The sequence below is a fragment of the Echeneis naucrates genome, chromosome 23, assembly GCF_900963305.1.
Source record: "Echeneis naucrates chromosome 23, fEcheNa1.1, whole genome shotgun sequence".
NCBI lineage: Eukaryota > Metazoa > Chordata > Actinopteri > Carangiformes > Echeneidae > Echeneis > Echeneis naucrates.
Window position 1 is genome coordinate 14,199,810 of NC_042533.1, and position 20,727 is coordinate 14,220,536.

The 20,727-nt window shown below is 41.6% G+C and overlaps 1 protein-coding gene across 4 annotated transcripts in view; it reads left to right on the plus strand.

The window, feature by feature from the left end:
- kcnc2 (potassium voltage-gated channel, Shaw-related subfamily, member 2) overlaps positions 1 to 18,329 on the plus strand; it is a 77,026-nt gene extending 58,697 nt beyond the window's left edge. Inside the window, exons 2-5 of one of the 4 annotated variants that reach the window (XM_029495292.1) lie at positions 7,239 to 8,172; positions 9,576 to 9,746; positions 15,542 to 15,637; positions 16,600 to 18,329. In XM_029495292.1, coding sequence (XP_029351152.1) covers positions 7,239 to 8,172; positions 9,576 to 9,746; positions 15,542 to 15,603 — 1,167 coding nt within the window. In that variant the 3' untranslated portion in view covers positions 15,604 to 15,637; positions 16,600 to 18,329. Of the gene's footprint in view, positions 1 to 7,238; positions 8,224 to 9,575; positions 9,747 to 14,433; positions 16,351 to 16,599 lie in introns of those variants that run through there. The other 3 variants (XM_029495290.1, XM_029495291.1, XM_029495293.1) reach the window with 3 other exon arrangements.
- The last annotated feature ends 2,398 nt before the right edge of the window (positions 18,330 to 20,727 follow it).

Here is a 20,727-nt window from a genome sequence, read left to right on the forward strand (position 1 = left end):
CGGCCGGCCGGCGACTCTAGGCCTGCTGGGGGATCGTGTGATCGAAGTGGTTTTATTGAGCAATTTGCTCATGTTTCCTCTCTTGGCAGGGGACAGGGAGAGATCCATGGAGTGGTGGACAAGTTTCGGAAAAAAAATATGTGGTTATGAAGAAAGCCTCCCTGCTTAAGGACTGTAACTGTGATCGCATTCCATCAGTGCATGGGCTGGCCACCGGGCCGCTGGCTGAATCTGTTAAGGCCTAATAAATCCCTCTGTATGGACCGTGCATGTGAAGAAATCCACTGCTCATCCAAAGTTATGTGCTGTTTATTTGTGTCTACATTAATTTTTGATTTCCCCGTTACAATGCATGTCGTGCTATCACCTGGCCCTGGCTCTCCTGGCTTACAAAAACTGAGACAGGATGGCTGTAATTATAATATCCAAGAACTGTGTCTATCATATTCATTATTGATTCTTTCTTAGAACATACCTTCCTGTGGGTGTGGACTGATTACACAAATATGAAAACATTCACCTCAGGCATGACAAACTGATGCTGCAACAGACATCAGCAAGATCAAACGATGGTTTTATTTTTTTTGTGTTCATTGGGAAACATGGTGCCAGTTGTAGTTTACAAATGAATGAATGAGAATGAGCAACAACAAATTGATTATTCAAAGGCGGGAGGGAAGAGCCTAATTCAATCATACTTAAAGCAACACTTAAGTAGAATACCTCAAAGACTCAGATATAATTTTCAGATGGACTTCAGTGATGTAACTGACTTTTTACTCTAGCAATACTTGTGGTAACGTGAAGTACTTTTACCAATGTGCTCTACTTTGTTGGTGGGGGGTGCAGCTTTGCCAAAATAAATGCAACTTAAGCCACCATGTAGCTTTTTGTATGCAGATGGGTGACACAGGCACCACAATGTGATTAGCAAGTGGTTCCTTGTTGGCTAGGTTGTATTTATACTTACGCAGTCATGTAAGCCTTCAAAGCGAATTGAACTGGGACCACCCATCGAGGTGCAGCTCAAATCTGATTTGTATTTTAGCGTGGTGTTGCTTTTTGAAACTGACTTCAAGGAGTGAAACACGTACTCATATACTTGTTTTTTCTTGGCTCTGAAGACCAATCTATTTGTTATTCTATCCTCACATCCAGTCACATTAACTGGGGGCTGGGAAGGGAGGAAGGGAGGGAGGGAGGTTTTACTGAAAAGGAAAGCTGAGGGCAGCTCATTACAACATGGAGAAAGGAAGGCGAAATAGCTGATTTGAATTGGTCTGAATGAATTTTGAGTTAGTTCTTTCGACCTGCGAACGTACACAATGCTGGCCGTGAAAACAACGCAGTGTTCCAAAATGATTATCAGGCTGTTATCTCCAGGGGACTACTGACAGCCACAGCCAATTTAAATGCCAACCCTACCAGTATTTCTTCCACGCTCTGGACCAAAATGTCAAACAGATCTACCATCCGGAATTTTCCACCCTTAGATTCTACATGAGGCTGAGAAGTACTCACCCACCTCCACGCCCACTGTCTGTCAGCTACTTCACTGGCCTCCGGGTCAAAACAACAGGCTGCTTTCTGTTTCTGTTCACTTACGGTAATCAGTGAAATCAGCTGCGATGATGTTGTTGTGATTGAAAACCAGGGTGCACGCAGCTCTTCACAGCAAAGTGAGAGTCAGACAAGAAGGTCACAGGGTTGACCTCCGTCACAGCCACCTCGACAGTGCCAATGAGAGAGAAACTCTAAAGCTACAAGCCTGACACATTATGAAAAAGATGGCTGAAGAATGAGGTGTGTCTTCAGGGTAAATTAGATCTGCATTGTTCAGAGATAGACTGCCTGCGCTGTATCAGCTCTGCTGCTCTGCCTTCAAAGAGCGATTTATGGAAGTGCAGGACTTATTTAGCATGCAGAGTGAGTGTGCAGGAGAGGCATGTGCCTGTTGCAATCACATGGTAGGGGAGCAACTTTGTATTTTTAATGGCTATCATAAATAACCTTATGAGGCAGTGTGTGTGTGTTGTGTGTGCAAACATGGGCAATCAGTGTGCGCACTTCTGCATGTGGGTGCATGATGCTTGGTGTCTGGCTGGTTTAATGTGACATGATTCAGTTGTTACTAGCTCTTGTGCATGGGAGAGATGATATATCCCCTACTCAGCAGACACGAACACCAAAAAAAATTACAGCCCAGCACGAGATGGTCCATTGTCATTAGCTGGCACAGCATCCCAACAGCCAGCGGACACGGCTTCAGCAATCCTGCTGGTTGCTTCAGCCAGTGCCGTGACGAGAAATATATGAGATAAAGATACAGAGAGGTCACAACTCCAATAGGAGTCGAATGAAATACACTTCCTTTGGTCACATCCTATGTTTATGTTTCGATAGCACTGTGCATTGACAGCATAACTACATGTCCGTTAACTAATTTAACTGCAGCCTTCGCCTCAAAGGAGTCATCCACACTTGCAACCTTGTTGTAGCAATTTCAATTTTCACTGACAACCTCAGTGTGAGGCTGTGAGATCGGACCAAAGTAAGCACAAATCCAGACCAGAACAGTTCAGAACTTTATTAGCAATTTTCAAGAGTCATGGCAAACAGTAATCAGGATGCCTAATCAGCAAGCACAGTCCAAGTACTGAACCTGACAGGACCCTCCATAGAGGGAGTCCAGGCAGGCAGAAGGCAGGTCAGGTTACCTGGGCAGAGACGAGGGGAGCTGGTCCATGACAGGCAGGATCTAAGCCGAGAGATCTGTTTGGGGAAAAAGGCTTGAAAGCTTCACATACTGCAAAAAGACAATCTGGCAGAGAGTGAGTGTGGAGGAGCTAGTTAAGAGGAGACTGGGTGATTAGACGCAGCTGGGAGGAACATGTGAGTCCGGTGATCAGGTAGAGCAGGGAAGTCGAGGGGAAAGCCAGGAGCGGACTGTGACACAGAGGTTTCCAAGTTCTGACGACAGTTTGGACATTGGCATGAACAAGATACGCATATTAGAAAGTGACCAGATGTACACAACATCAGTTCTGTAGACTAAAAGAAAAACAGAGATTTCAGCTGTAAAGGACTTGACAGAGACTGTCTTGTTCTTATATTTGATTGGAGCTCTAGTAACACCAGGTCAGTCATCCAATCAGAGGAGAGCCGCTGGATCCACTTTTTTTGATTGGTTGGCTCTTTTGTGAGCAATCAAGTACAGATTTCAGATTAATTTCATGTAAACTTTCAGAGAAAACATCCTGCAAGATTAGATGTTGGGTCGAGGTGGATGGGGCTTCTGGTGTGGCTTGCCTACAACTTACTCTGAATACAGACTGTGAACATTTCTCTATAGACTGCGCTCTTTCGTACTTTCACTGTATTAATATGAAACCTAGATCTTATTTATAATCAAAGAACAGCTGATAGAGCACATCTACCTTTGGGAGCCACCTAGTGAGCCACTAGTTTGTTTCATCAAAGCAACAAGACAAATGGCTAAAGTCATTTCTACACATATCTAGCCTCAGATAAGTGCAGCATTTATCTGATCCCCTTTCAGCTCAACAACTGAATGATTTGTGTAGGCGAGGGAGTACAGATCTGTGTGGAGAGCAGTGTGTTAGCGCCCATGAAGCCAATATCCCACTTGTACTATGTAAATTTAAACACTATTTCCCATAAGACATTGACACTTGGGGGCTAAACGTCATGGATTGGCTGACAACACAGATCCAGCATCTGCAAGTGTGTGAGCTAGATCTGCATTTTCAAAGATACGTCTGCAACGCCAGCTGCATGGGTCTGGTATGAGATGAGTGATTGTTAGCCAGAGGTTACTGTGGAACTCCTTCTGACAGCACATTCGGTTTAGCAGCCGTGCTCTCATTTAATCAACAACCAGAGCAAATGTTCCACACTATAACAAATGAATTATGAAATAAATTAGTTATGAAATTAGGAACCAACCTAGAGTAGAAGTTCCCTGTTGATATCAGCTCATAACAATCTGTGTGGTTTTGGCAATTAGAACAAAGTGAAATCTTAGCAAGTTAATTTCACCAAATGTAGAAAACTTTTTTTGAACATTTTAACATGTTACAGATTATGCAGCATCTTGTCCTCATATGTCTTAGTAAAAACAAATATATATATATATATATATATATATAAGCTGTCTTGTTTGCAGGCTCTTTAATCAGTGTCAGATATATAATGTAACGGGACAACTCAAATGTCTATACTAGCAACAACTGCCGCCTTATATTGGCAGCAGTTTCACAGGACTGGATCCCTGATTCGGATTCACTAGGGCTGCCACCTGAAAGTTGACGAGACCGCATTTGTCAGAGAACCATCAGGTGACTGAGATTCTTCAAGTTCATATGTATGGGGGGGGGGGGGTGAGCCAAGTTATAACTGCTCTGTCAATGCCATTAATTTATTCTGACCAGTTTAATTTGTATAATGAATTACACTTTTTTTTTGTTTAAAATTAAATACAAATAGGCTATAAGAGCTTGATTAGAACAGATAAAAATGGGTGACTCATTAATATGACAAATCCAGCTATTGGTCAGTAATTCAAATAGGCCACAATTCAATTCAAAACTTGCATCACCAGATTTTCTGCTTGCTAGATAGTCATTCATTCCTGCATTCATCTTTGAGCGCTTATAAGCTTCCGGGTTGTGGGCGGTCCTGGAGCCAATCCCAGCTCACATTGGCCGAGGGTGGAGTATACCCTGGACACATCACCAGTCCGTCACAGGGCAAACACAGAGACAGAGACAGAGATGAAATACCACTCAAACTCAGAGCTACAGACAAATTAGAGTCACCAGTTAACCTAAATATTCATGTTTTTGGACAGTGGGAGGAAAGCGGAGTACCCGGAGGAAACCCATGTAGGAATTGGGAGAACATACAAACTCTGCACAGGAAGGCCACAGGAAGAGAACCCACAACCATTTTATTGTGGGGCAACAACACTAACCAATATCTCCCCTGTTGCTCCCTAGGTACTAATGGCCAGTAAAACTTTTTTCTATTTTTTCTATTTTATTCTATTCTTGTGATACTTTCACACCACGTAGACATAATAATTGGAGGCTAAAGGCAAAAGGGTCAAATATAGTGTTGTGTACTAATGAAACTGGGTTAGAGTGTTGTAAAATAACTGGAAATACATGCAGCGCTATAGCGATCTGTACATTTTACTGAAGAAACTTAAGAAATGCCGCTGAAGTCATTGTCTAGCATGTATTAAGTGTCAGTGAATGACCAGGATGCATTTTTAGGATAATGAAGACATGTATATAACACAAATGCATGCTCAAAGTAGTAGAGTTTAAGCACGCACACAGTTCAGGAGCAGGGTGACCCAAATAGTGGCAATATTTTAAGAGTGTGTGAGTCATGCAGTCCAAAAACAACCCAGGGTGTAAAACGACTTCTTCAGAGATCAGTAGGAAAAGCATGCCAGTAGATGGATAGTGGGAGGAAGGTAAAGTAAGAAGCATAGTAGGCTGCATGTGTGGAAATCTGCTCCGTCTAGCTCTGTGAAGAAGCTGTGGATATTTGCAAATTCAGCCAGAGCAGCATTTAGGGAAAACTGGAATATCTTGGGTGTCAGCTCAGCAGCTGGCAGGCGTTTTCATAAACACCAAACCAAAACAAGATCTAGAACAAAATAAAATCTGGTCATTCAATTAAGTTATCACACAGAATTCAATGCATGGTATCAACACACTGCTGTTTTCCGAGCCAAAGACAAAGGTTACTTTATCTGCTTGATAAGACATTGTTCACCTAGTACTGTTTTATGAATATCAGTATTATTATCATCCCTTCAAAACTGAAATAGTTATTGTTATCTGTTCACTTTTTCCCTGCCCTCCCTTGTTGCCAATTTAACAAATTGAATTTTCTATGACATCACTTTGCCTCAAGCTTTCCAATTAAAAGCGGTTTCTATGTATTGTTTCATGTTGGCAGTAGGTATAAATGGAGGGGCAGGCAAATGGTAGCGAAGAGGACAACTTACCAGACACGAGAAAAATCAGTTGAGAAAAGATGGTTTTCATTTTAAGCAGATTTAATGCCATTGTGTTATACAGTACATGGAGACACAGATAAATGATTGCAGATGGTGTTGAAGATGATTGAAAGCTGACTGTAATAGTAAAAGTCTTCTGTACGCTGAAGCAGTGTATTTGTGTCTGGAGGATTTATCTGGATTCACTCGCAAGCCACACGTTTTTCACTGAAACATGTCAGACATCTGTGCTCACTTTATGCAATAAAATCCATCTCTGTTTGTCTGCTCTGCACAGCTGACACACATGATAAGTTGTGTGCACGAGTACTTTTAAGCAGTTACCACTTAATGAATGAGGAGCTGGTTACTTATTAATGATCACCTAAATATGAAAATATTTTTGACACATTGACGTACAGACAACTTGAAAGGAGTCTCAGGGGCATGAGAGTTGTTCATTTGTTCACCTGTTCCCAACTAAAGCACGTTTCCAACCTATAATGACTAGATGTTCAATATAAGGGTGTCACCATGTGATATTTGTATAATATTCAAATATTATTCTGACGAGTCAGCTATTAGGGTATTAAAGGGTATTAAAGTCCATCTTCTCTGCCTTTGTGTTTGTGATATCTAATTCTGATTACAGTACGTCATATTTTCTGAATATTTTCTCAACACGCAGAAGTATGGGTTTTGTAAAGGGTCACAACCGCTGATTCTTAAGGACACAGTCACACACAAACTATCGATAATGGCAAATTTGAACACTAAGACATTTCATTTAAATTTAAATGCACAACTGGCAGAAGCTCAAATAAATACCTTTTCTCCATTTCCAAATGTTTTTTTTTTTTTTCTCGTTGTACTGCTAACTGCCCAAAATACCAGAAACAGTCAATTAAATCTGATTGCATCTGCATTCCCATGTCATTTCCGGCAGGATCATACAAAGTGTGTGTTTATTGGTTGTTCCTGCTAACAGATTGCTTTTCTCTCAGGAGTCCATTCAAATTGATGCAAGTTAATTAAACTTGTTTGAGTTCAATCTCATTCTCAAGGGTAATTAACTGATTGAGCTAGCTGTTGTACACAGGCCAGTATAAAGAACGTCATGGTTTATTTAACCATACATGCCATGGGATGGATTGACTTGTCTGTAACATACTATTTCCTCTTTTCTGTTTGTCTTCTCTTGTAGTTTATTGCTTTTGCCTCTTTGTTCTTCATACTGGTTTCCATCACCACGTTCTGCTTGGAGACTCATGAAGCTTTCAACACTATCATTAACAAGACGGAGCTCATGCGGAACAGCAGTGTGACGGAGTCTGGGCCTCAGTATGAGATTGAAACTGACCCTGCTCTCACCTATGTGGAGGGTGTTTGCGTCTTCTGGTTTACCATTGAGTTTCTGGTGCGTGTGACCTTCTGCCCGGTCAAGTTGGAATTTGTTAAGAGTGTCCTCAACATCATCGACTTTGTGGCTATCCTGCCTTTCTACTTGGAGGTAGGACTGAGTGGCCTTTCTTCAAAGGCTGCCAAGGATGTGTTGGGTTTCCTCAGGGTGGTGCGCTTTGTTCGTATCCTGCGTATCTTCAAGCTAACACGTCATTTTGTGGGGCTAAGGGTGTTGGGCCACACATTGCGGGCCAGTACCAATGAATTCCTGCTGCTCATTATCTTCCTTGCATTGGGAGTGTTAATTTTTGCCACCATGATTTACTACGCCGAACGAATCGGTGCCAAGCCCAATGACCCAACTGCTAGTATCCACACCAAGTTCAAAAACATCCCCATTGGCTTCTGGTGGGCTGTGGTAACCATGACTACACTGGGCTATGGCGACATGTATCCGAAGACCTGGTCGGGCATGGTGGTGGGCGCCTTATGTGCTTTAGCCGGCGTGCTGACGATAGCCATGCCTGTGCCGGTCATCGTTAATAACTTTGGGATGTACTACTCTCTGGCTATGGCCAAACAGAAGCTACCCAAAAAGAGGAAGAAACACATCCCTCAGGCAGTGCAAGGAGGGTCCCCGACCTACTGCAAAGCTGATCTCAACACCACCTGCAACAGCACTCAAGGTGACCTGTGCCATGTCAAAGGGAGCAGGGTACTGGAACGCAACCGTTCAGGTAAGAACATATGGTCAAACAAAGGCCATAAAATTATAAGCAAACACCTCAGTCGTAAAATTCGTGTTGCACCGAAGGGCATTATTCATTAAGTGCCAGCGAGAAGAATCCACAAGGGACCACATCTTGTATATAGAGCAGCAGCCATTTGACAGTTCCCCCTTGAGACAGATTCCCCCTGAGTTTTCCTTAGTGACTCACAAGCACCACAGGAGCTCCCTTACAGAAGGCTGAGCTCTTTTTCCCCGCAGCCTTCATATCTGGTCGCTGTACAGAAGGCAATGAGAGTAGGAGATGGCTGTGTGAAATAGCTCCCGCTGAAAAGAATTCACAGTCCTTATGCGCAAGCCTTTCTTCCAGGAGGTTTTGTTCATTTACCGTTCGGCAATTTACTCTGACGCAGCTGATATCGATGGAAATTAGTGCCAACCTCCGTACACAAACTTTCTTTGAATTCTATGCAGACTTTCCTGAGGGTACGTTAGGTGTGCGCTCTGGGTTCCCCACACTGTGTTTGTTTATTAGGTCTCAAAACCTTGTATTTATAGGCATAGAATAATTCATGTCTGAACTGAATGCACAAACAGAGGCAGCCTGGTTTATTTGCCTCTTTGATTTCCTTAGAGGTCATTTAGTACGCGACGTATGGAAGATTGCTTTCCTCCAGTGTCCTTAAGATTGCCTCATAATTTATGTTGAAATGTGAAAGTGATGGTTTATCACCAACTGTGTGTTTATCTCAGTCTACGTGCGTCAGCGAATGCCAAGTTCTTATATATGTTGATTTGATCTCAGTTTAAAATATATATATGAGAGACCATTCATGTAAAAGCTTATAAAGTTATCTGCAGAAATGAACTGTCACATTACATATGTTTATACAATAGTGTATGCACTGGACTATTACGGTATCATGACATAACACTTGGTATAGCCTTTCCTGTTTGCCCCCAGTTGTCTCATTACAGCAAGTATGAAGTCACGGTGGTTTTGTTAAGCTTTTCTCCCTGTCTAAAAGTAGTTTATATTAAAAGTGTTTTGTTTTTTTTTTTCCACCAAACTAAATCTAAATCCAAAATCCATTTTATCTTTTAACATTATCATGAGCAAGTCGGAGTCAAATCTTAAAATGAAATGCTAATCTCATTTTAAATTACTACTTTTATCTTATCGTATTATAACTTGCCTCAGCGGGCGGTGCAAAACAATTGTGTTTCTTTGTTTAGGCAGGAACCATTTATTTTTTTCTTTGTATTGTAGCGTTTTGAAATATCAAATATATTTGCTGTTCCAAATAAGATGATTACTTGATGTGGTTTGTGTCGAAATCACTTTTTCAAAATTCACATTTCAAAGAGAAATTTTGATTTAATGTGTATTACTGTATTGCCATCCTCTATCAGTCTTGTCAGCGGACTGCAGCGGGGGCAGTGACCTGACCTTGTCTCCAGAGGAAAGGGTCCCCATGCGAAGGTCCAGCACCAGGGAGCAGGACCGTCGGAGTGAGGGAACCTGCTTCCTGCTTGCTGCTAGTGACTACACCTGCCCTGCAGATGGAGGGATACGAAAAACAGGTAACCTGGAGAAACTCCACTTTCATTAATATTTTAAAGTATGGATGGACTTATTATTTCAGTCATTTCATTAAAGTTTTTTTTAAAGCTGTTCTCTATTTTCTTGTCTTGTCAGTGTGTGTTCATTTTTGATGAGTCCTCGTCCAGTTGGTTTTTCACCGTGTCGAATGGTCTCATGTAATAAAGAGAGTTCATAGTTCAGTTATTTTACAATCGATATACAGATGTCAGAAGATGTTTTCAAAAAGAGCTTAAATACCCACTAGACCAAATCCTCATCAGCTGATCCATATTTCTAGCAACTGGGACACCAACATCCCTGGAAGAGGGAAGGCTGTTTGTTCAGGCCTAATCAGATAAGGTAACGTAACCTCTGGAAGTGCTGACGTGCACCGTACAACTTTTTTAGCTTTTCTGGGGGCCATCAGTGTCTATAGAGCTGGCTCAGAATTGTTGCTTTCTTCACAATTTATTCATGGTTTCTTGTTGCCTGGAAACACTTGAATAAATTTCTGACCCCGTGCCTCAATTCTTTGGCTGTTGCCAGGTTCATTGCTCATCTCCAGCCCCCAGATAAACTGCCGGTGTATTGTCTCCCTCTAAGGGGATGATACAGGAGCAACTGTGTCATAATCAGAGAAGTTGAAATGCTTAAAGGGATAGATTTTAATCCCACAAATTCATAAGCATTTTGACTTCTCCATTAATAATATCTTGTCAGGCTCACATTTGGTGCTACATAGAAACAAAAATGTTTGAGCTAAGCAACAGTTCAGAGTTATGGAGACCTACTTATTTCTCAGGTATTATTTTTGATATATTCACTTCTGCAGTTTTTTTAATAATACAGACAAGGAAAAAACTATTGAAAGGAGAAACCAACAAATAAGTGTGTATAATAAACAAAATAAACCCTTTGTTAATAATCAGGCTAGATATCTAGCCTTCCCAGAAGTATTATGTCCAAGAAAATGGTGTGGACTCGAGCCAGACTCAAGCTGCAAATTTGAGACTTGACTTGCACATGGGGAAATTACTTGCGATATGATGACTTCCTGTATTTATTGTTGATATAAGCGTGAGCCCGACCGCCTGTGTGTGTGTCAGCCACAGCAGCATTGTCTCCACAGTCAAGTGGAAATGGCTCTACACAAAAGCATCAGTAAATGTTAGGGTTCCAAGATTTGAACGCGGAGAACAAGAGAAAAGCAGTGAGTGAAACATGTGGGTCCAGAATTAAAGGCTAACAGTCCACCACCTCCAACTTTGTGCCTTGTGAATATGAATTGCACACAAAGCTATAAATGTAATAAATCCTTCAATGAAATGAACCCAACTTAACGCAATCTAAGTTGTGACTTGACCTGACTTTACTCAGTGTAGTTTGACTTGGTACTTGACCTTTTGACCTCTGACCCACTCGGTTCCCTACTGACTAATCAGCAAGGCAGACTAATGGCAGTAGATGAATTCCTCACATACCCATAGTGAAGTCTGCTTCAACCTACCATTACCTGTTTCTACGATATTTTGATACTGTCAGTCTTTAAATAAATAAATGAGTTATCAAAGGCTCTGGTTGGAGCCATTAGGATGACACAATTCTTGTCTCCGATTGGACAATGTTGAAACCTTACCTGCAAAGTTTCCCACCCATAAGTCTGGACGAGCTATCAGGACAGTGTAAGTTGTTTCCAATGAGACAACATTTCACCCCACAATTCACTGTCAGACCTTCAAACACTTAATCATCACCTTCGGTCCTGGGGCAGCGCGCCGCTAGAAAGGTCAGACTCAGACAGTGCACGACCTTCCAAACTCTTTGACCCAAGCTAAAGGTCATCATGAAGTTCACATCTGCTGAACTTCCACAGAGCCTTGTTGGCTCTCTATACAATTTCAAAAGTGGTGAGAGGGAAAGGTCATCAATTAAAATGTATAAACGGGGCAGTGGGAATGGTTTGTACTGCAGCTGATAGATTTGGTGTTTTCACTGCAGCACTAACACCTTCAATTAGTTTCTATTTGGCCAGTTGAAATGATACCCGCACTCACAGGTCAGCTTGATTAATTCCTCCATTTTATCTCAAGCATCATGAGGCATTAAATTTGTGACTGCGCTGTAACAGTAAGCGTCTGCTAAGAGCCCCTTATGGAGACCGGATGACTTGCTCTTAATATTGCTCTACAGCCTTGTAGTGCTACTGTACACAGCACAGGCACATCAATGCAGTCGTACCATTAGAGTGCCACTTGTAAATTGGACTTTTAGTTCATTTGAATTTCAGGCCCCACACCAGAAGAATCCTGGATTCATCCCGAGCTTTATCGGGAAATGAATATAAAATGTAAATGCTTTCACTGAGATGATCTATGAAGTTAAATTACTTCTGGTCTTGAGCACGTCACAGCAATCTCTCACAAGAGACATCTCACCAGGCTTTTTTTATTTTTATTTTTTATTTTTTTGAGGTAGGCAGCTGAGCAGCTGTGCCTTCGTCTCGGCTGCTTCAGTCAGCGGTTGCAGTTGCTGCCGCGCTGATGCTCATGCATAAAACATCAGGTCCTTTCTAGTCCCTGCTACCTGTTGGCATAGACTCAGGCCGTCCTTTTGTTCTGCCTGCCTGGCTGGTTCTGAAACAGCCCTGGTTTCATTTACAACCTGAAACAAATGGATGCGACCCCGTTTCCATTAGCTGCTCCTCGTCAGTGTTTACGCCAGCTGATTGGCATGCTCACTGAATGATCTGGCTGTTTTGGCTCGCTTGTTGATTTTGCACCAAGTAGTGAATGCTAATTTTCCAGCATGTATGACATGCTGCATTTTTAGACAGTTTAGCTGTTGTTCAATGGGAAAAATCACAATTAATAATCATGGTCTATTTAATCATCATCATCATCATCATCATCAGTATGTGCCAGCTACAACCTGTTTACATCAACACACAAAAGAAAACACATATTTGATGGGTGACCTGCATGCTGGCAGGCTTGTGTTTGCGTGACTGAGCTTTGCGTCTCAAGATGAATGTTAAATTTATGAAAATGTTCCCAAACTTTGTATTTATTTATTTTTTTTTTTTTGTTTAAAAAGTTTCTTGAGAGCGAAAATACAATTGCAAAGAGCTGAATGTATTTTCGAACAGTAGTTTATGAGTAACAATACTGATGATTTGGCAGTTATTTAACAGCTTTGCAGGCTGAACTCGGGCACACTGGAGTTTAAATAGCACAGAGCAGCTCCATTCACAGGTGGAGCTGCTTCGGAGGTTAAAGCTGGGTGTTAATACGAGTTCTGAGCCAGAGAACTATTCCGATGACACCAAAGACGATCAGAATTTTAAAAGTGAATTAAAGTTATGATTTCTAACCATGACATTCATCAGGTTGGAACATCAGCATGAAGCTATAAGTCTAACTACAGCTGATAAAAAACAAATATTTTGAATATTTGACCTTCCAAAATAAGTTATAAGTAAGTTCTCACTCACTCACTCACTTTCTACTGCTTATCCATTTCCGGGTCACCAGGGAAGCTGGAGCCAATACTATCCAATGATCCGGGTGAGGACAGGGTAAACCCTGGATAGGCCCACCAGTCCATTGCAAGGCCAACACATAGAGACACTCACACTCAGACCTACGGGCAATTAAGATTCACCAGTCAACCTAAACATGCATGTCTTTGGACTGTAGGAGGAGACCCAAGTACCTGGAAACCCACACAGGCACAGGGAGGACATAAAAACCACACAGAACGGCCCCAGGCCTGGGGAATCGAACCAATGACCTTTTTGCTTTGAGGCAACAGTACTTAGCACTATTGCATGCCTCTGGGCTGCCTAAGTTATAAGTTAGAAGATTTATAGACTCAATTTATAGACTTCAGGTCTCTCTTTTGGTAAAAAGCACAACATCAGGTCTGGGTGAATACACTTAATATATGAAATCTTATTTCATATGGGATGTGCTTAACAACTTGAGTAGGAATCCTGGCACGAAATTGGCTTTGTTGTTGTGATTCTCTTGCTCTCCTCTGCTGGTCTGTCACTCACAGACAACACGCTCATCTAACCATTCAGACTCTGGAAGCAACAAAGCTCACCTCAGGTGGGGAGGTTGGCATGGATGGGTGGGTCAACGAAACAACTGAAATGTGTAGTTTATGTTGTTTCTTTTATAAACTACCGTTCTGCGGTTAACTGTGTTTTATTATTGTCACCATAACAACAAAAAATTTCTGATGTTGAGGAAGTACTCATACCAATGCCAACTGGTCAAGGCAGTAATGGGATAGTGTCTTCTCTGGTCAGATAGGGTATCAAGACACAGTGTCCAGGGTTCCAGCCTCATAAGCTGGAAAAATAGTGGCTCTTTGATTCTACCTGTTCATCCCCTCCAATTATTTCTCCTACAGAGCAGCTCCAGCTAAAATATTTGTCCAATCTGCTTTTCTGTTAGTGTAAAGAGATTTGCTGTGCATGCACTCAACATTGAGTATGTTACTGTTGCTCTATCTCACTCCTGTCTCCTGTTTCGGTTCACTCGGCTGGCTCGGACTCGGATCGTTGCCTGCGTGCGTGCCTGCCTGCCTGCCTGCCTGTGTGTGTTCATGTCCTGTTCCTGCACAACCACCACCTCCACCTCCACCACCACCTCTCTGTCGCCCCCCCCACCTCATCTGAAGGCTATGAGAAATCCCGGAGCTTAAACAACATAGCGGGCATGAGTGGCATGGCTGGTAACGCCCTGAGGTTGTCTCCTGTGGCCTCGCCCTATGGATCGCCCTGCCCGCTGCGGCGCTCCCGCTCCCCTATTCCATCCATCCTGTGAGACGTTCAGACCTTGGCCTCTTTGGCCTACTCCCCCGTCCCCAAACAAACCACCTCCCTTTGGTATTCTATTTGAACTGCTAGATATTGTGACAAGTGGATAAGTACTTAACCTTGTAGCTAAAATGAATTTTAGTGGCTTAGCCAACCCGAGAGGCTCACTCTCGCCTTTTCCTTGAAGGTACATGTGCTTAGCTAACGTGCTTAAGTAACTAGTCTCAGTTCTTTGTGAGTTCCCTTTAGATATTGTCGTACTTGAGACTTGCAATAAAAGAACTGTGAGTGATGGCTTCAGAAAAGTAGCAGCCATAACATTTAATAAAGGACATATTAATAATCAGGGATATTAGATGTTGCTTTATTTCGATACAATGAGAAAGATGGGCTTCCAAAAAAAAAAAAAAATTCATGGAAAAAGAAAGAAAAGATGTCACTTCATTCGAACCTCATACAACTGTGACTTTGTCTTTTGTTTTACTACTTTACTTTTGGGATGGAGAACGAAGGGACGGCTGTCAAGATGGAAATTTTTGTGGTCCAGGACTGTGTTTTGACTCACAGCACAAGTGCACGCTCAGCCTGTCACTCTTCACCTGCTGCTGGGCCTGCTCATGTTTTTGCATGGGTCATACTGTATTCATCGTCTTCGAGCAGTGTGGCGAGGGGAAAAGAGACAAAGAGAACTTAAGGCTATCAAAAAAAAACAAAAAAAAAACAACCTTTATTTCATATGTTGGGGTTTGATGTTTTGTATTGTGTCTCATTTTTCCATTGGCTTCACCAACAATCCAATAAGGAAACTGAAAAAACAGGACACCAGCTGGGTGTTTGTTTCTCTCTGAATTTGGGTAGTTGCTTGTCTACTGCTATTCCTGATTAACTTACTTCCCCTCTCCTTTTTTTTTTTTTTGTCTTTGATGGAGCACCACCAAAGCTGTTGTGTCTCTGGTTGTTTACTCACAGATAACTGCAAAGAGGTTGTCTTTACTGGTTTCACACAAGCAGAGAGCAGCATTCTATCCTAATGGCTTTGGGGGAAGGCACTGCCATGGCGGAAAGGTAACTTTGTGAACAGGCGTGGGGGAGGTCAGATTTCTCAGCAGGACCCTCTCACCTTCTTGGTTATGAATTTTGATTTGTGTTTTTGTGTGTGTGTACTAAAAGCTGGGGTTATTCAATAATCCTCTGAGAAATCTATATATGTTGCAAACAAGCATTGACTCTTGATGGCACCATTAAAGGTGCAGCTTGTAGCACTGAAACCATTGAGACAGAACTATATTAACTGTAAACAAATTATTTGATCTCGGTGATGGATTTTACATCACATGCTGCCAGATTATGTTGGACGCGTGCACAATTTACAATGATTTGTCATATGTTATGCAAGTGACACATAACTTTTTGAGCACAGTTTCACTTCATATCAGCCGTCTCCAAGGGCTATTAGCTGCTCTTAGATCCACGATGAACTGAATCAACTCAGAACAGCATCAGAAAATCTCTCATGAAACTGACACAGCCTTTTTGTTTTGCTGAAAGGCTGTGTGATTTTCTTTTGTAATACCATGGGCATAAATTGCCTGTGCACCAACAGGTGTGGGAAAGCAGACATAACCATGCAGTGATGTGCCTCACCCATTTCTACAGTATGTCTATACCAGTAGCAGAGGGTTGCCTAGCAACTGGCTCCCAGCTAGATGCATCTTACATACAGCAAAAAGTGAACCGATTAAAAAAAAAAAAAAAGAACAAGAAAAAAAAAAAAAAAAGAGCTCTTTCAAACGTCTCTGTGTCTTTAGACAAAGTTATTGAATCACCCCAAAATCTCTGCACTATACAACATAGCTTTTATAATTCTGGCTACATCTTTAAAGAGAACTGTGGCTTTATAAATGTTCTCATTCTGTGCATATATTTCAAATAGCCAGTGTGTGCATGGCAAGGTTGTCTGAAATGATGCTCAACAGAGATAGATTATGCATATGTGATATATAGAGATGTGTTTATATTTTATTTAGACAATTCATTTCCTATTTGAATGACGGGGGGACAGTCATCAGTATGAGGACCTATTGCAGTGGGAGGACCCCATTTGAAGCAACTGCTACAGGCCAACATGGATGAGGACGCTTGTAAAAACCATTGACTGACAGCCAATACTCAGTGCGCAAGGAGAGCAGCTTTATCCTCTAAAGACTCTGATAAGCATTTACCTTCTCCTGATTTCTCTGTTTTTGTTTTCCTGTTTTCAAACTCTGGAGGAAATATGAGGACCTGGACATGTCCTGACCAGAGATGATCTACTGTAAAGATTCTGCTGCTGTAAATAAAACAACGACACAGCACATCTAAAGTGGCTCTGTCCACACATCTGTCTTTTGATGGCGATTCAGGTAACAAGGTGGTTGGTTGCTAAGTTGCGCCGTGAAACTTAATGTGAGTCACTTTTCTTGCTGTGGTATCCCTCCTCGCAATAAGTGTATTAAGATGTATCAGTTGAGGCACTTTGTGTTCTAAAAATGGGTTGTATTCATATATGAAATTCTACATACAGTATATACAGTATAGAGAGACAAACGTGCTAAGTTGAATAAATGTGACATCTTGCTTTTGTTTCCCTTGGTAATTTTCAGTAGGTTAATTGCTCTGCTGTGTGTTAATGTGTGTGTGTATATTCTAAAAGTCCAGGGTAAGATCTGCAGTTTGAAAGGCCAGGTCAGTGGACACTTGTGCTTTCACTCTTCTGATTAGTTGATAGCACAAACCCTGAATGAGACAGAGTCCCCCTGTGATGCAGTTGCCATTGTAGAAGTCCCCCCCCCCCCCCACCATAACGTGTATTAAAACATGCAACTACCCTGCGTTGCTGCAGATGTTTATCTCCTCACAAACCAAATTCTTCTGGCCAGACTACTCCTCATAATTTCTGGTGGCTAAAAAACAACTGCATAACTTGATTCTTCCAAACTTGTGGAGCAAAAGTGTAGCAGAAGTTTACTAAGTTAAAAGCGGGACTTCTAGAATGGCCACATCTGCAAAGTAGCAAACCCATGAACCCAAACAATCAGATTGGATCTGCAATAAGCATCCAAAAACAAAACGCGCCGATCCACACTGTGATTCCAGCAGCCTGTTCAAACCAGAGCAGAAAGGAAACTGGGCGAACGCCGATGGAGAGGACTGGCAGGCAGCACCACTTCTGTCATGTTTGTTGCAGCCTGCACAGTTGTCGGCTTGATGTTTAAGTGTCACCCTGTACCCACAATCCTCCTCGTGTAGTACACACGCTGCTTTACTCTTTGAATCAACAAAGAGGTACCGTTCTTTGTGTATTTTTAGAGTGGCGTAATTTAAAAAAAGGTGTTTATTTTTTCTAATCCAGAATATGTATTTTTGTGTCTTATTGTTAAGTACATTGCTCTTACCTGTAAAGTCATGGTAATCTGCTGCTTCTTCATTGTGTCCTCAAACTGTCAAGCTTTTGATCCGAGTTCATGTTTTGTATGTTTTATTGTGAGGAAAATTCTAGTTTAACGTCTGTATTTGTGGAGCCTTTTGTTGGGATTCTAAAGTGCATGCTGAAAAAAAAAAACAAAAAAAACAAAACATGTCAAATTGTAAAAAAAAAAAAAAAAAAAATCCAAAACAAAACAAAAAAAGACATACTGTATATCACAGTCAAAAAAAATGTGTATAGAGGAAAGGTAAATGCTATGTGAAAGATTCACATAAACTATTTATCTTTTAATTGGTTGTTTTTTCCTTCATTTCTTTGTCTCACCTGTTTCTTCCTCACTTTGATTTTAGGTGACAGCTCACAGTCTGAGATTACTCAAAAGTAATAATAGTTTCAAACATAACTTGTTTGCTTGATCAGCTGATGACACGGATATCAGAGTTTGGTAAATCATCTCCAGATTCATGCAAATTTCTTACAAGTCCATGCCGTCTTAAAGTTTTCCTGCATATTGTCGTTGATCATAAATCAGGTGTTGGTTCTGTCAACAGAGAAATGCTAACATTCTGCGTTTAGAAAATGAGCTGTAAGACAGGCCATCGGACTTCTGGGACTTTTTATTCAGCCAGTCAATCAGAAGAGGTTGAGGGTCTTTCTTCTGACTGGCTGGCTGGCCCTTTTGTTACTACAGCCTGAGAAAAACCTGGGACAGGAGATGCAAACTATACTGTGATTATACTCGCCAGCTTAGAAGAATAAAATACGGGAAATTTAACACAAAGTTTTTTAAAAGCTTTTTCAACCTGTATCATGGTTTTCATCCTTGGCCACAGTTCAGCTCATTTAGGGCTGAAAACTTTTCGCTGACAGAGGGAGAGAGAGAGAGAGAGAGAGACTTTGTTTATCCTGGCAAGTGGAGTTAGTATTAATATTTATACACATAATTTAGAATTTTTTGAGTTAAGTTTAGTTAGTTGTTTTCCATCAGAAAGTCCTCCATAAATAACATTTATTAAACTTTTATTAAATAACATAAATCACTTTTTCCTGCTCCTGCTGTGATTCAGATGAGACACATTGCATCTCTGAAAGAGTTCTGATCTGGACCTATGATTGTGCTGCTCCCTGTATCTCCAAGCCCAAACCAGGTACCGGAGCACATTCCATTGCTATGTAATATTTGTCACTAGGACTAATAAAGCCACAAATAATGACAAGCGTGTCGCAGCCCACTCAGCAGAGAGGGGACTGTTGCAGCTGTGATATGATCATTCCTGCTGGTTTTAGCCCAAACATCATGTCTGGTCCGGCTGGACTGGCTGTTTCTCTTTGAGACACAACAAAGCAGCTGCTGCCAACAAACAGAAGCTTCCTCTATCTGGTGGCGACATTCGTCTGTCCCACAGGTTCAGTGTGGGGCATGTCCTGTTATTTCATTAACTCACATCCAGTGATCAGCACTGCTCGGCACTGCGCTGAACCAGCCTCTAAGACATCCCAACTATCTTTACTCCTATCACCATGGAAACAGCCACAGACAGCCAGACCCCCCGCTCCTTCCCTTTCTCCGCATCACTGCCTGGGGAGGGGGCAGCATCAACCTTATTTTCAAACACGGAAGTAAATAGTGATGAACTACTGTGTTTTTGTGTGGCACTTCCGGTCAGCCGCTTCCCCTTAACGGTGCAAGCTAACGTTGAATAGAAAAAAACCCTAACCCCTAACCTAAAATAGCAGAATTAATGAAAAATAGAGGTGACAAACATGAACTGTTCAGAATAAAGCGAGCTCATTCAAGAAACACTCTTTCTCATAAATTGTAATTGTTTAGTTAATGTAAACATGCACATTATAGATGTCTGTATTTCATATGTAAAAATGATAGCACAATCAAGGCACAATGGTCTGTAACTAGATAAAAAGAAACAAAACACAAATATCTCTCTGTAGCTGCGGTAGACACAAGTTACCTAATAGCCACACTGTGGTCAAGAGTGCTGGACTGGAAGTGTCGCACAAAAAAACGGAAGCTGGCTGCGTTCTGTCTTGCCTCCGTGCTTCCGTGAAAAATAAGGTGAATACACCGTGCCAGCTGCTGAATAACCCAAACAGCAAATTGGTGACATGAATATTGCATCAGAGGCTGTTATCAACTGATTCTCGCTCGGTTCACCCAGACAACCAACAGGTGTGGGATTAGGAATAGCACAGAGCAGGATTAGATAGATTGATGGATAAACAAACAAACAGCTAGATTGATATTTTATTCTAATAGGACACCATTAGTTAATCTCTTTTTGTTGTTGTTTGTATATTTATTGTTTTTTAACTAACAAATTTAGATTAATATGAGTTTAAAGTTGGCAATTTCGGCAGCTGGTCCAGATAGTGTGTCCCAGACATTAACATTAAGGTAGTGCCAACCTACAAATATCTGGAAGTACAGGGTTAACATGCATTCACTCTACAGAAAGGGGCAGAGCCACTTGTTTGTCTTAAGGAGACTCAGATCCATTGACATCTCCAGGAAGATGCTGATATTTATCAGTCCACAGGGCCGGGTTTATTCTATGATGTTGCAGTCTGTTGTGGAGACAGCATAACACAAAAGGATGCAAGGCAGCTGGACAAACTGCTGTAAAGAGCTGGAACAAAATTAGACTCACTGACGGCTGTGGCGGAGCAACGC